Source organism: Aythya ferina (genome assembly GCF_964211825.1).
Source record: "Aythya ferina genome assembly, chromosome: 8".
NCBI classification, from domain to species: Eukaryota; Metazoa; Chordata; class Aves; order Anseriformes; family Anatidae; genus Aythya; species Aythya ferina.
The window spans coordinates 30785174-30801819 of NC_140304.1; the positions used below are offsets into that span (position 1 = coordinate 30785174).

General features: G+C 42.9%; 1 protein-coding gene and 1 long non-coding RNA gene across 16 annotated transcripts in view; one reads left to right on the forward strand and one right to left on the reverse strand.

Moving 5' to 3' along the window:
- Positions 1–1261: 1261 nt before the first annotated feature.
- The window catches only part of DOCK7 (dedicator of cytokinesis 7), a 97850-nt gene continuing 82465 nt past the window's right edge, over positions 1262–16646 (reverse strand). For 5 of the 15 annotated variants that reach the window (XM_084528590.1, XM_084528587.1, XM_084528586.1 and 2 more), the window contains 10 exons: positions 16244–16436; positions 15539–15682; positions 14441–14572; positions 13367–13381; positions 8424–8549; positions 7356–7445; positions 6420–6656; positions 5498–5641; positions 4512–4618; positions 1810–3446 (listed from right to left, as the gene is read on the reverse strand). In XM_084528590.1, coding sequence (XP_084384716.1) covers positions 3233–3446; positions 4512–4618; positions 5498–5641; positions 6420–6656; positions 7356–7445; positions 8424–8549; positions 13367–13381; positions 14441–14572; positions 15539–15682; positions 16244–16436 — 1402 coding nt within the window. In that variant the 3' untranslated portion in view covers positions 1810–3232. Of the gene's footprint in view, positions 1776–1808; positions 3447–4511; positions 4619–5497; positions 5642–6419; positions 6657–7355; positions 7446–8423; positions 8559–13366; positions 13382–14440; positions 14573–15538; positions 15683–16243; positions 16437–16646 lie in introns of those variants that run through there. The other 10 variants (XM_084528588.1, XM_084528596.1, XM_084528591.1 and 7 more) reach the window with 6 other exon arrangements.
- Positions 8093–12988, forward strand: LOC311440990. Its single transcript, XR_014695704.1, has 4 exons — positions 8093–8315; positions 10648–10705; positions 11010–11287; positions 12653–12988. It is a non-coding gene; the product is annotated as an uncharacterized lncRNA (long non-coding RNA).

Genomic DNA, 16646 nt, shown 5'->3' on the forward strand with positions numbered 1-16646 from the left:
ACCTAGTTCAGGATGACGTGATCAAGGGAAACACTCAAAGACCCGTAAGCTGAGAAGAGCACCACCACTACGCAGCTGTTGGGAAAAAAAAAAGAGCATGGGAGAAAACGAGAATCATCAGTGCTGCTTCCCCTTCCTCCTGGCACCCGCTGCGGGCTGCAGAGCCTCTGCCCCTGTCCCGCTGGGGCTCCAAGCCCTGGTGCCCTTCCAGCCCTGCTCAGGAGCAAGAGTGTGATGGGCAGCCAGAAATAACCAAGTGCGACAAGAACAAAAAAAGACCTCACTACTGTGGCAGAAAGGTGGGTGCTTGCTGCCGCTACAGGAGCTCAAACAGAAAGGGGGGACCCAAAGAAACAGCACCTTGGGGATGGGCACAGCAGAAATCAATATGAAAGGTATTTAGACTGGAAAGGTCAAACTTACGATTTGGAACTGGCGATGTGCAGTGTGATTGCAACCTTAAAGGCTCCTGGCTAAAAAGCATATATATTTTCTTGTATGATTACATATATGCTTACAGCAGTACTTTTATCTATTTGTTTAACCTATATATACATAAATACATGTTTATGTATGTATATTTAGGTATTCATGTAGAGTGAGTAAGCTCGTGTTTAATCACGTACCCTTTTTTCCAAGCGACCTTGTTCACTATAGAGGAAAAGACGAAGGACTAGATTTAGGAGTAATGCAGTCAGCTCCAACTCTGTTTCCTTGAAGTGCTGTCTTAGCCACCAAAATAACTGCCTTAGAAAAGACTTTTTTTTGCTTCATATAAATAACAATGTGAGGAATGCCCCTGTTAACTCAGTGAAATTGTTTTATCATTTTTGTCCTTATTTTCCCACCTTTCACCCCCCATGAATTAGTTTTTAATTTGAAAGAGGGCCAGAAGGAGCAGCCTAGTTGTAAGCTGCTAAACCGAATTGTACATTTAAAGTATGATGGGGTTACTGGGCTGTGTTTGGACTCCCTAGCTGGTGGAAACAGCCATATACCACACCATTGTCATGCTGAAACTCGCCTTCACTGGTACTGGCAGAGGTGAAGTGGGAACAAGGCAAGCCTTAGTTCTTCTGATGGTGACAGACAGAATTACTTTTCTTTGCAGCAATTCGTATTCAGAGTTACAATGGAGAAAGGATAGAATAAGTAAAAAATAAAATATTACCACTTGGTTAAGAAGCATTAGGGTTAAGACTTACCTTACTCTGAAACTTTTTCCCAAGGATGGCAAGCTCTGAAGTCCAATGCACAGGAATTAAAGTGTAAACATTCACATATTTAATAGTACCATCAAAATAACCATCATCACTACATTAAAAACTTCAAAAATGCATTTGCGTATGGTCCTAATATAAATTAAATATATGAACTAAAAGTAAATAAATTTAACATTAGGTAATGCTATAAATAAGGTAAATGCGTTTAGTGTACCTTTGAGTCATAAAAATGCCTTAAAAAACAGGTAAGTTTACAGCTTATCACCAATACTCTGGATACCACTTTCATGATTTTTTTCAAACATCGATAAGTCTACATTTGACAATTCAAAATGATTTTTTTGGCCACTGAACACTTTGATGGAGGAAGAGGTGTGTGGGATGTCCAGGATGAAGTCCGAGTTTTATTTCACAATAAAACTTCTTTGATTCCCAGCGCTGATAGCAAGGCTCTCTCTTTTCAAAACCTTAATTGTAAGTGCTTTTTTTAATTTTGGTTTTTAACTCGTTTAGATATCCATTTTGCGAAGGCTCATCCTGCTGAAGGAGTCTCTGAGGGAGAGAAAATATAACGATGAGCTCGTATTTTCCACGATGAAATAAGAAGTATCTTAATACGAATGATTCTTTAGATAATTTCCAGTATTTTCTACAGCTGGTTACTACAAAAGTTAAGTCCACTGACATGAATTCATTGCTTCTGCAAGTGTATTTGTTAGGGGCCTGTGTCTGGGATCATTCAACTGCTCAATGGTTACCAACAGAAAAAGCTGACAGAAAACCAAATTCATGTGTATGCAAAGAAGCAGCACAAACCATCTGCACTACTTAAATCCTACTGAAGTCCTTCAAATAAATATCTAAGTAGCATTTGTTTGGAATAGCAAGTGAAAAGTGACTGCAGTTGAGGAGAGCTAGCAACTCATACATGATCTGGGGAGCATTTAAAGTCAGGAACTCAGGTAATGAGAAAGGCCACCTTTCTGTAACACACACCATACAGAGAAACACATCAAATCCAGCTACAGAAACACTGCTGAGCATTTTGGTGCAAGCTGGGAACACTCACTTCCTTCTTCATCCTGTACCAAGTCTTGCTGTTTTTATAATGTGAAAAGAGAAATTTGGAAAAAATACATTTTTGATCTTGTCACTCTTTTGCTCTGAACAACACCTACACGAGGACAAGTTCAAAACCAGGGTTGTGTTCTCCTAAACCAACTGCATGTACACGAGCTGAAGTCCACCTGCACACAAATATTCTAAAGGATCTGTCACTAAAAGTACTGTCACTGTCCCGCTCAGTGCTAACACAGTGCTTCCAAAAAAAACTCACCAAAAACCAACCCACGACACCCACTGGTTTTAAACAAAGATGCCAGGGCAGTCTTGCTGGATTGCTTTAGCCTACCTTGCTAAAAGAAGTCATGGCAGAGTATTTTTCAATAGCGGAATGGCAAAAATTATGTGCAGAGTACCTGCTGAAAAGTACTTCTGCCCTATTCTTGGAGCCAGAACTTGGTTAGAAGCTGCATCCAAAGTCCCCCTGCTCAGGCACAGCTGGTGCTAGCAGGTAACAGCGCTAAGGGCTCCGAGCTGCTTCACACACTCCCAGTAGGTTTTTTATTTTCAGTCTCATCGTGGAGGAACAAAAAGCCCTGACTCAGCTAAGCAGTCCTCCAGAATGTGAAACGCCAACAGTTTTTCCATTCACGTCACGCTACGTGCTCGTGGAGCTCCTCATCCCAGTTCCACTGGGAATGCACAAGTGTCAAAGTCCCACCCCACTGAAGGTGGCTTTGAATCTCAACAGAAGCAGCACAAACAAACAAAAAAATCTCATAGATCAGAAACAAAAGGGACCGAACACCACCTACCATAACTGCTGGGATGGGGATGTGTTCTGAGCTCAGGAAAGAAGGAAAGAGGGAAGGACTCAGGCAGAAGAGAGACACAATTAAAAACAAAGAGATTTCACAGGTTCACCAGGAAGATCAGACAGCCTGGTTTTACACCCTCCTTATCTCTGCTGAAAGAGTAAAATCAAATATCCACCTGTGGCATGTGACTGGCAACACTGCCTTATACAACTGTGGGATCTTTCTGTTTATCAAGGGTTGGAGAGCTTCCTTTAACCGGTGATAATTCCTTTCAAGTTCTCGCTGGTACTCCTTTTGATCTGGACCGATCAAGCTCTTGTTCTTGCGCAGGGCATCTTCACATCTAGAAAACAAAAGCCTGTGAAACCTGGGCATGTAAAAAAGGACATGGTTGCTACAGACTTGTTAATTTAATAGCACAAAAGCTTTCCTTCTCCTCCTCTGGGATGGCACATAATATCCTTTTCTATCTTGTCTTTTGGGTAATAAAGGCTCAGTTAAACCAGTTGGTCTCCATGGGGAAAGGAGAGGATGTCACGTTTCCAATTTCCATTTCAGTTCCAGAGTGGCAACTTCTTTTTTATTTTAGTTTCACTCTCCAATTACATTTATACTTGCTGAAGAGAAATGAAAAGCTTATCTCTACATAGCTACTTCTAGTCCAAGCAGATTTAAAGATTGATAGACCAACTGCTCTCCCCAGCAAAGATTAATAAAAAGCAGACTATGAAATGTTCATTGGGAACTCTTCTACTTGGAAAGATGCCATTTAAAGAAAGGGTTCAAAAAGAGTTGTATCACCAACACCACTCGTCACTTATGGAAAAACTACGTTGCCACTGGATCTTTTTGCTTGGAACAGTTTTATTTATTTATTTATTTATTATTATTATTCCCTGGTGCTTACAAAAGATGCTGGATTGAGGCTGTGGTTTGCATTACTCAAGAGGAAAGTACAGCAGCCAGCGCAGTTTCTTGAGAGAATTCTGCCAGCATGCTTCCACTCGGTTTGGAGAAATTCACTTCAGAAGGAAATTAAAACTCCTGGCCAGCTCAACAGTTTCGCCTGACCCTGCCAACCTGTGAGTTCATTCGTGCCAATGTGGCTCGCTGTGTTTCCTGAACCAGAACACTTGTTCACAACTGAGCTGTGATCACTAATTCCGTCCTGATAAACAGCAAAGCCAAATGACTCCAGCACTTGATGTGAGTGAAGTCATGAACCAGCAGTACCACAGGGAACCGAAAGGGCAGCTGAGGAATATAGCTGCATATTGAAACCAAACAGATGAAGTTACAACGTGAAGACTCCTTTCTCTGGATAGCCCCTGTGTTATTGTACAAGCTCCTGCCTGATGTGGTAGCAATAAATGTGTCTGGCAGGCAGTTTGAAGACAATACTCCATACCTTTTTGTGAAGTCTTTGAAACAGAGACGTAGTTTGTTATGGTGTCTGAAGAGCTTTGGATCATTGGGTATTTCAGACAAGAAAACTTGTGCAACTTCTAATGGTCCCTTTAGGAGCAAAGACAAAAAGTACATTTTTAAGAACCGTCTATCATATCCACTCGCTGGAGAAAATTCTTGCACGTAGACACATTCACAAAATGCAACATTTCCTCACAGAATGCTTCTTAAAGAATTGCAGCTGTAAATCTGGCATAAATCACCAAATATCATGACCACTGAATGTCTTCTAGGCATTTTTTAAATAAAACTCTGCTTTTGGAAAACAGTGTGAGAAAGTACACAGATTCTGCATTTGTTTTCTCTTACAATGATTCTTGACAAAGTTTGCTCAACTGACAACTAAGAAAAAGTTTAAACAATGCAGATGGAACTAGGGAAGCCTTCGCCAGCACTGTGAACTCAAACCCAGAACTTGAAACTCCAGCCCTGTTTTTTTCCAGCTTGTGTATTAATAGAGGTTTGCTCACATTCCCTCAACTTTTCCTCAATATTTCTCCACTCCAGCTTTGCTTTCCACTTTGTGCAAAAACCACAGCAGGACACAATCTTAGTTCCACCCACCAGAGCCTGCCTAATTGAAAGTAAAGCAATAAAACTTCCTTTTTATTTTATTTATTTTTTAACAAAGGAAGAAGAGGCAGGTGGGAATGACTGTGGATGTCAGGAAGGAGCAGGTTACTGAGGGAGAAGGGCTCTCTCTCCTCAGCCTTTTTCCAAATGTGTGTTTTCAGGACTCTTACTCAAATTGTAAAGTCACTGAGAGCATCTGGTCTAGACCCAGCAGTGACATTAAACACATCCCACAGACTGAATGGGAAAAAAAAAACACACAAGGTAACTTAAAAATAAGGCCCAATGCTGCCCATCCACTGAACCGAGTGATAGGCACCACCCCAGTGTCTCCAACTCAAAAAGGATTCTCACCTGATTTACTGTGGTACCTACTGATCCTTGTAGCACCATCTGCAGCATCTTTGGGTCTGCGGGGTCTTGGTGAGTTGCAAAAGCTAATTCCTGTGTTTTCTTCTGCATGTCCTCTATGGCAACTTCAATAGGTGTCAAAATGATCTAGGCAAGCAGACAAAATACGGGATGCTCGTTATGGCTGAGACTGTCAGCCAGACAGACTTTCAGAAATGCTTTGAGGTGGCACCAACAGGACAGATATCCTGGAGAGAAGCACTCTAGAAATGGCATCCTCTCAATCTTAATTTAGGAATATTAAGAAAAAGGTTGGTTTTTAAACGTGCTTCTACATCTGAGTACTCAAAAGCTTTCTGAGATTGCTCCTGAGAGGGCAGGCTGCAGTGTCCCTTAGTGCTCTACCAAATACCTGGGGTTACAGCACTGTGTCAGTACCCGAACACCTGCAGGTTCCCTGCCTTGCACGGAAATGCATTTTTCATTGTGTCCACATACACTGGTGAAAGAGGCAGTAGGACATGCTGAATCTGTACATTGGTCTGAATTTGGTTTAAGTTGAATATGAACAGGAAGCAGCAGTTCAGCAGGAATGAGCCGGTCTGAAGATCAAAATGAAGGGATGTGACACTGTCCCTGAAGTGAACAGTCAGAGTGCCTCAGGACAGCACTGCCTGCTCTTGCCCTGTGTGAAATTTATGCATCTTTAGCAGAGAAGGGAAAGGTGGGCTAATGATGGCCAGAGGGTGCACCTGCATTTGTGTCATGGTGTGAAGGGATGTGGCCGTGGCATTAAACAAAACGTACAGGGGTACATTATGCAAGAGTTTCAGCAACATCCACTTCCCTCAGTCTTGTATAATATTTCCCTTCAGACGGAGGAAACCCCTGGGGACGTCTGCCATGCAGAGAGCGTGCGCCTCACCTCCTCTTTGTGGATGACGTTTATCCTGGTCTTAATGTACGGGAAGGCGTGGGACGTCGTCAGGATTGTTTTGCGCTTGAACTGCTCGTGCAGATCCCCGTGAGCTCGGCCATCCAGCGTGAAGGGCGTGCAGTACATGAAACGCCGCAAGTTGTAGTTTTTGTCGAAGTAAGTTATTCTGTCCTTCATCTCGTACGTGTCAAAGTAAGGCTCCACGTAGGTTATCTGGATGTAGGCCTGCGGGAAGGAACCCAGGTTTGCGCAGTCAAGTACGGTGCCTCGGGAGGCCACACAGACGAGATGATTTCTACTCCTTCCTTTCTAGTAGTGCAATAACCCAGCTGGCTTTAACTCCTTCCTCCGAAGAACTAGGACTGCTCTTTGTCTTTACTCCAAAAAATCACACTCATGTTGACGGGGAAATAGGGGTGCCTGGTAGCTGCTCAGCACTTTCTGGACTAGATACAGCACACTGCCCCTCTCCCCTCAAGTGTTTCCTTCTTTTCTTTGCAGATAATGCTTTGCCCTCAACTGGAGGCTTGTTTTCTAGGCATGTTCCTGTTATTTTTGCTATGCTTAAAGGACATAGCACAAGAATGACAAAACGCTACAGCTGCAAAAAAGCCAGAGGCCATTGAATGGAAAACTCCCTTCCTTCCTTGCATTTAGCAGAGATTACAGAGAAAGGCGAATGCAGCCTGAGTCTGAGCTGTCCCTTTGTCTCTTAACCTTCCCTTCCCACCTTCCCAAAGGAAACGGCTAATTCTGCACTCCTTTGCTGGGATGATTTTCCCCAACCCTGTCCCTGAGTAGCCACAAGATGCTCTCTAGCTCTCTACGTGGATTCCATTGCCTCCTTGGTGGAATTCAGGGCAGGATTGGGCCCATTACGTTTTTGTACATTCAGGACCAGCTAAACCTCTGCTTGTATCTTACCTTGTTAGGATCTAGTTTACATTTGTCCACAGGGTTTGAGTCCTTAATCACTTCGAGCACATCTTCCCCAAACCGTTCTCCATAAAATCCCTACAATCAAGAGCAAACACATTGCAAGAGAACATCAAATGCAGCCATCAAAGATGGAGGCTGGGGAGACAAAAGCACATTCAGGAGAGGTGAAGCCCAAAATGCCTTCAACAGAAGCTGTGCCAGGGATGAATGGGATCTGCTGAACCTGGGAGAATTAAATCAATCACATTCCAGGGGCAACAGGAAAAAAAACAAGCCCAACGCCCTGGAAGCCAGGCGAAATCGGGAGCCTTCCAACAGCACACACACTGCGTGGCTTTTAACAAGCCTCTGAGCTGGCTGCGTGTCTGGGAGCTCAACTGAAAACCGGGGTCAATACAGGATCTGCGTGGAAATCAGGTGCCACATCAGAGCGTGGCTTTGCTGGCCTGGATGAATGGCCGGATCTGAGCTCAGTTTCATGTGCTCAGACCTCAAATAACACCGCTGCTCTCAGTGCCACGGGACAGCAACTGAGCTGTGAGCAACAACAGGACGTCAGAGCTGGTCTAGCAAATAACACAGGGCCAGGTCTGAGGAACACGTAGCATGGCACCACCCAGAGCGGTGCTGCTGAACTCTTTGCATCTTCCAGAGTGAATGGCCTCATCTGTGCACGGTGCTGCCGGGAAGTCTCTGACCCAAGACATTGGCTAGGTGCATGTTAGTTGGCACTGAACCAGATTAACAACCACACAGTACAGACAAATGATCTCTGGGTGGTGCCTGGAAACACACCCAAGCCCCATTTAGATTCATCAGAGTTGCCTTTGCGTGTCCATGGCTGAAACAAACTTCAGAGACCTGAGATATCCCAGATTTGGGGGCTCTGAAAGTCAGACTCCTTCAAGGGCACAATCTCTAGGAGCAGAGAAACATGGTGTGGAGGTAAGAAACCTGATGGTCCTGTGCTTTGGGAACAAAGCCCTTAAATGGCTGATGGAAAACAGTAAAAGTGCAATTCACAGAGTTTGAGGTCAGCCACAAACATCTCACCTCCAGCCTATGGGAAATCTCAGCTAACTTTGTTATCGCCGGCTCCTTGTAAACAAACTCTTGTTCATCCAGGTCTCCAAACTTAGTTCCATAAAAACCAACGCGGAAGTAGGTGCCAAACATCCTCTTTCCATCCTAGGTTTGGACAAACAAAAGGTTATTTCAGTGTGGAGACGAGCACACCGTAAGCGTGGCTGCAGACGAGCTCCGGGTTTTATGCAAAACCAAAACGAAATTAATAAAAAAAAAAAAAAAAGAAAAATAGAAAGGAAGAAAGAAAAGAAAAACACACCTGGAACTCAGCATGAATGCATTTAGCAGCAAATGCCACGATGAAATTATGAACTAACATGAGATTTATGGATTGGTTATGACCATTAGCCCAACCCTGCAATGACTTTTCCTACCCCAGGAGGAGCCTGGGGCTGTTGGGACATCTCTGAGGAACGAAGGCGAGTTCCTTTGCTTGGGTCATTATTTCAGGCTCTCCAAAGTCTGCAGACACCCCTTACCCTGGTCTGTAGCTGCTGAGTGCCTGCAGCACATAGGGAGGATGCTGCACACAAACACCCCTGCAAAAAACCCTGGCAATCGCCCACACTGAGCCCCCCGGGATCTGTGCTGAAGTCATTGCAGGATTGGGCCGATGTCAGTGCCCAGCTCACTCACACACGCACACCAGGTGCTGTTTGGACAGCACGTCGACCGAAGGTGTTACAGTCTTGTCTAGGAACTAATTTCTAAAACGGAGGGCCAAAGTCACTGCTGCTGAAAGCAGATGCAATTCACTGCGTCATGTACCTGCTTCCTTTTGAGCCAGTGGTGAGTTTGGCCCAGAAATGCAACAAAAGAAGAGAAACGGAAAGATTTGTGCTGGAAAGTAACAAAGAAAAATCCGATTAAGAGAAGGAGGAAAAATGCTTTAAAACTACACCACACCTCTGCTTTTGTTAAACAGGGCACTCCGCATGCACAAACCAGAAATGCCTTTCAGCGAGAAACTCTGAAATGTTCACCTTTACTCTCGTGACAGAGTGATGTGGAGCATAGTGCTCACTGCTCCTGGCTTGGGGTTAGTGATAGGTTTCAGAACAGCCCCTACATGTGTCCTGGCTCCTGTGTATGATTTTTATTTTGTATTTTGCTATGGCAACACTGAGCTCTCGTGTTGATGGTGTGTACATGATCTACAGAAGGCAAGGAGGGCAAATAAACCAAACTTAAAAAAAAAAAATCAGGAAAACTCTGGAAACTGGAAAAAATCACAGCAAGCCACTGGCCTGAAGGACACACTGCTATTTTTCATTATTCTTCATTATATTTCCATTATTCCTCAGTGCCCTGCCTCCAGACCCGCACGGCAATGACCAGCCTTCTGAACCCTTCATTTACTTAGCACTACCTTTCCAAAGCCACATTTTTGGACAGTATTATGCTAAAAGCCCTCCCTGTTGCTGCATTTTACAACTCAATCTCAGTGCTGTAAGGCAGAAGACTGCGATCTTTCAGGGTATGAAGCATCTGCAGAACCCAGTTCCTATGAGGTATCGGCCACGTGGACTTGTGCACACACAGCTTTTTGTTACAGCCAGTGTACTTTTGTGTTGCTGTGAAAATAACAATGAGGGGGGAAGAAAATGCTATTATCAACATCAATAAGGAGTTCTGGTACTAAAATGGTACTAAATGCCTACAATAAGAGTAACGTGGCCTTGTCCCAGGAGCAGCTGGGAAGCCTGGTGAGATCCAGCTCCCAGTATACACACGTTTCATCCCCATTAACACCAGCTGCACTGGCTTTTCCTTCTCAACCCATTTGCTGCCATTCGGGTATCATAAGGATGCCAGGGAGAAAAGCCAGCAGTGAGGAGCCCTGGGTAGCTCTGGATGTGACAGAAGCATCTCCCCACCAAGCCATGATCCATCAGCCATTAAACGTACGTGAGCTGAGCAGTGACCGCTCCCAGCAAGCTAAACCATCAAACCCTTTCCACTCCCTGAGGTTCTGTGAGAGCGTCTTTGGAGCTAAAGAAGGGTCTGTGGTGGGAGGTGCAGAGAAGAAATGCCTCCAGAGTGAATATCAGGTGCCTGGGGAGAAACCAAGCAGCCCTGGGCCAACACCACGACTTCTGCTCTCCTCACCCACCAGCTTTCTGCTTCTCAATCCTGCCCAGAGCAGGCAGGGTTGGCCTGGTGAAGTCCTTCCCCTGCTTCCTTCCTGCAGGTAATTTCCCAGCCTGTGGCCGTGCCTGGGGACCTGCACCTGGAACACACTCCTCGGGGTGAGCAAAGGCCCAGGGGCTATCCCTGCCTCACAAACACACTCAGGAGCTGGACGCTGCCTGAGATGAGGGGAGCTCCACTTCTTGCCTGGAGTTAAGGGCTGGGATCGCTCTGCAATCCTCACCAGCAGCTTGTCTTTCAAATTTAGCCAATTTAACTCTGCAATCACAGTACCGAAATCAAAACTGGTCACTTAAATATACTCCATGGTCTTGTTTCTGAAAAGAGCTAAAAATGCAGGTATGAGGGAGAAAATATTAAAAGCATTTTATCTCCTATTATTTTTTTTTTGAAAAATAATAGGTCTTTGGGAGAAGAAGAGAATGAAGGTGAACACTGAATAGCCATTACAGAACTGGCAGAGCAGATAACAGCCACCATGATACATGAAGGTTCATGATTTGTTATTATGCATGGTAAATACCTTTCAAAATTGCTGGGAATAAAGTTTTAGTTATCTCTTGCATACACACAAGAAGCTTTGCCAACAAAATTTGGAAAATCAGACCCAAAAGTTATCATCTGTTTTCTCCATCAAGACCACCACAACAGCAGCTGCCAGGAGGCAGAACCAGCCTCAGGTATGTATGAAGGAAAATGAAGGAAAGCAACTCCTTCCTTCACACACACTGTGCAGAATGCACCATCCAACCATCTGCACCAAACCGAGCATTATATTTTCTTGCTCAATTTTAACCCAAGGTCCTTTGCAGTGTTGCCAACTATTGCAAATCTTTCAATATTGATTTTTTTTTTTTTTTAAAGTACCATTCCTGGAGTCCTGCTATTCAAGGCAACCTTACTGTGCATGTTTTAAAAAACACATTTTTTGAATTCTCATGGCAAAGCATGAAAAGCTTTTACCTCAGAATTTCCCTAATTATGAAGTAAACAAAAAGAATTCAACAGTTATTAAACTAAAACCCACCACTTAGTATTGTTAAGGTCTCAGAATTGCATTGGTGTCAGACTCAGGACACAGGCTTGTAGTTGGCAATCCTGCTTTTCCTGTGACACAAGGGGTGAATCCTGCTGTTGGCATAGCTTGTTGCTAAAATTAAATTGGGATTTTCACAGAGTAAAACAAAAAACAAAAAGGGGAGGGAAAAAGAAAGCAAAAAAAAAAAAATCCACAAGTAGGAACTTACCACAACAGACAATAGTAAGAGTGGGGAGGAGGGTCAGCAACCAGGGCGATAGAGGAGAAAACAGAAAGTATTTAATTAGGGAAATTCCAAAAAACAAACAAGCAGCAAATTGGCAGCAAATAAATTTTAAAACAAAAAAAGGGTGAGCATCAATTAAGGTATTTAAAAATAAGGGAAAAGGAAAACACATGCAACAAATCTGGAAGCTACAAAGCACAAAGATCAGAAGTGTGGCAATGGAAGAGCACGATGACAGACGAGAACATAAACCATGGGTGTCTTTTACCATGCAATAAAACATGACTGAGTGATGTTAGAATCATAACCAATGACAGGATTTTCTTCAGGGGTCGATTTAGGGGCAGACTAATCAAAAAAGATGCTCACAGGCTTCCACGTTTGTCAGCTATTGAACGTGTATCATCTCCATTCCTACAACATGTACTGCAGTTTGCTGTGTCACTTCACTTGCTGGGATCTCTCGCAGGAATATGCAAACAATTTACAGGAGCAGCCCTTAAATGGTGGGGGTTAATTTAAGCTACTGCTAGGCCAAAACTCAAAAACTGTCATTCGGACATCATCAGCCCAAATGATTTATGTCACACGATGCAAAGGAACTTTGATCTTGGCCCCAGTTCAGGAAGTGTGGTCTTAAATGCTCTCCTGTGTTGGAAACTTGGAGTGAGATGGCTCATACCGAGTCGCCTGATTTGCAGAAAATAAGAGATTAACTGGGCAGCTGAAGTCTATGCAAATAATGTATGATAGTCACAAAACGTTCAAAATGTCTTCTAGGACTTCTCAACACTCATGTACCAACTGTGTCAACTGGACTAGGGCCTGATTTACCAGACTTGCTGTGCTGGGTGCAACTTCAGACAAAGATGACTGCTTTGCTTATATTTTTAATCCAACGTGTGGTTCTCATGGTGTATGTTGTAGAAATGTGAACAAACAGCTTCTACAAAAATGAAAGCAGCAAAACTGATTCCAGTTAACACAACCAAGCTATTTTACTGCCAGAAAAAAAAGCTACATAACAAATTGATTGTTCTTAAATGAATAGACTGAAGGAGCCTATTGTCTGGGATATGATTTGCACATGCAATAAACCAGTTTTGTTTTTTAGTACCTCTGAGCATTATTGCTTAAATCGACCCCTGTGGGTGGGGTGAAAATATGGTATGAAGGGATGATATTCTGTGTCAATGCTGATGAAAAGAAATATAAACGAATTATAAAAACAAACTAGTGATGATACAGTGGCTCATTCACCAAAGAACCTCATTAGTGGAACACATCAGCATCCATGCACTACCTACAGCTTCTTATGAAGAATTTCCTACTACAACCACAATTGGTTTATTGGTATTTCTTTGGTTAATGAATTCAGTTTTAACAGCAGACAGCAACAGAAATACCCACAACTAGCACATGTGGGCAAGCATTGGCGTGAGTCATCTGATAAATCTATTAGTGTTCTTTACTAACTAAAATGGAGTTACCTACCTCCCAGCCAGTACTCTGTGTAATAAAAAGTAAAAAGCGCATGTCACAGAAACCAAAAAAAGAGTTTCAAAGGCCAAAACATGACCATCAATATAAGGTACTGTAAACCTGAAATGGTTTCAATTTAAGACATCATGCAACAAAATAGACTCCTCTGGCCCAGAATGACACTCAGTGATTGTCCTTCACTGGTTCATTTAACCTTACAAATCCAGCAATGTCAGAACATGGAGAGCAACCAGACACTCAGCTGCTGTAGACCTGGTGGGTTCTATGAAATTGGTGCACTGATCTTCACCTATTGAGGAGATGATGTTAGCATAAGGGTACCCACACCAACAGACAACAGTGACCCAGCAGTTCACAGCCAGACAGCTGGTTGGGGTGGGGGACTCAGAGTCACACTGGCATGTCCTGGAGGAGGGTCTGCTGAGCACCTGCCCGCCTGCAAGAAAGGCAAGCACCCAACAGGCCTCTCCTAGAAGGTAAAGTGCTTCTAGAAAGTTGCCATGTGCTCTCATCTCCTGCTTAGCTGAGGTCTGTTGAGCTTTGTGAGAGTTAATAATGTCTGACATCTCGCACCAAATACTCAGCACTTAAGCTGGTAGGGTTTGTACCATCTAAGTTTAGAAAGGTTCCTTCAGCAGCTTAGCCACCATTTGAACAGACAAATAAAAACCCAACGTTTCTCAGTGTTACCTACCAGGCTAATGGCAAAATACAATGTTGTTTTGTTTTTGTTTTTGTTTTTTCCCCAGAAATACAGCATGTAAAACACATTTTAAAATAATATCTGAAATAATAAACTGATGGATGATTGGAATTTTTAACTCTTGGATAGTTCTGAAGTTACAACAAAACTTGGTATGTGATGTTCTCTCATGCTTCTCAATTTAAATGTACAGAGGGAGAAAAATCCTATTAGTGATCCTTGCATCTACTGCGGATCACCTTTTGACAATTCTTGTGTAATCTGATTAAAATGTTTTTTCCTTGAGAGGTTAGTTTTTATTTGAACTAAGCATTTGAAATTTCGTTGCAATTCACATTACAGTGGAAAGTTCAAATCATTACCTGGTGAACAATCTTGCTGAATGCTTCTTGGAGTTTACCATGAATAGTAGATAGCTTCTTGGCATCTCTGTTAGCTTCATGAATAGGAATAAGGACTTTGTAAACCTCATTAACTGCTTCATACATGCCAGCCTACAAAAATAACATCCATCAGATTCCTCCAGCAATTTAACAGCAAGAGTGATACATACTACCAGGGTGTACATCGCAGGATTGCAGAGGTGGCTTACATACCAAAAGGCACTGTGATGTAATCAGTACCTTTTCTTAAAATATATACACACATACATGGAATAAAATCCCCAGTTACCTTAGAAATTAAGTCTACTGCATTACACATTGCTACTAGTAAATGAGATTACTGAAAGAAATAAAATTGGGTTATTTTGGTTGGATATACGCACAAGAGCACAAGCTAAATAGGATTCTAACCACATCTATGGGAACTGAATATGGAAGCTTAAGTGCATAATACTGCTCATTCTGCTTAGTGCATCTTCAACCTAAGGGACTTCTACATCCATTTTTGGCACTCCATGAAATGAGCTTTGTGAAGTTCTGTTAGGATGTCTCTAGTGGAGGTGACTCATAAAGAAGAGACACTGCATCATGAAACTTAGCCTGCCCACAACATCAGTTCTGAGTCTTTGCTCTGGAGTTATAGCTGCTTGTACTTAAACCCACTGAATATTTGATATTATGCTGTGGGAAATAATTCACTTGCTTTCATTCGTTTCAGATGGATACACTACCACTAGCTCATTAACACTGCTCACACAAAGCTCTCAGCCCACTCTCTTCGAATAGACGGAGAAACAGTATGGCCTTTCTCTCCTATTGTGAACTCCAAAATGGGCAGTGCTGAAGTGAGAGACGCTGGAAACACACAAAGCCCTCTTTGGTTCCAGACTCCGTTCACTGCAGTTTACTTGAGAGGGCAAACTGAGCTGTCTTGAACCGCCAAAACTCCCAATGCTCCATGCGAATTAAACAGCTACAATAGAGCTATACAGCCTCATAGAGAAAATATTTTCCATGATATTGCCCAGCAACATGAGATTGCTGAAGGAGATAGAGAAAGAAATTAAAGTTGTCTACCATGGAGAAAGATGCTGCAGCCTGTTCCAGCAATCCCACCAGACCAGCTTCTGTAAAATACTTTCCAGAACAGATACCTTCTTCATCTGGTGACACAACATCATCAGAAACTGCCGACTCTTCCAAAACATTAGAAGATATGTTCTAAGGAGAAATAATGTAGATAAAATATTTAACTCTATTTTAATAACAGTCAATACTTTGAAAGCCAGATGATTTTCAATCAAGTACTAACATTTTTCACGAGCATTTTATGTCATCTCCTTCTGAACCAAACCAGCAGGGTGCTTCAGCACACGCTTAAGCTAATTGTACTGGACCACCTACATGCTCAAAGCTCAGTATGTGCTTGTTTGCTCTGCGCAGTGGTGCCTTGCCTAACAGTAGTAGTCACAGGAACCACTTGCATAAGTTACATCAGAACAATTGCACCCACTACAAAGGCTGGACTAAACAGAGGGTAAAAAAGACATCTTACATAGAGAAATAAAAAGAACTGGATTCATTCAGTCTACTCAGCGGAACCCAGACAGATTTTAAGCGTAAAAAAAAGTTTTTCTGAACTTGCTGTAATGCATTCTCCCCAAAATAAACTGAGTAAATGCTGCGTGAGTATCTAGGCACACCAGTATCTGGCATATAGGAGATCCTCTATCTTAGCAGCAATGACAGAACCCCAAAATACAAAAATAGCACAACTCCTACCTGAAACGTAACACACCCCACAGGGAGGTATTTCCGGTCTTCAAGCATGCTTAGGTATTCAGCCACCAAGGCTGCGGAGTGGACCAAGCACTGGGCTGACTCTGCATGATTGCTCCTCTCTGAGTGCTTTCCAGCCATGTTCTGCAACCACGTCAAGCGCAGGTCAGGGGAATTCTGATAGCCCTTTGCAATCCTAATTAAAAAAAAAAAAAGAGAGAGAGAGAGAAAAAGACCCAAAAAAAGACCTTTGCAATTAGTATTTAGTTACTTCTGCTTAAATACAAACCATCTTCAATGCTAGGCTACCTAGAAATATATCAGATAGTAAGCAGTACAGATGGAAATTACCCTAAACTACTTCACAGATTTCTCAGCCAGTTCCTCACAGGCAAGTAACTGGAGC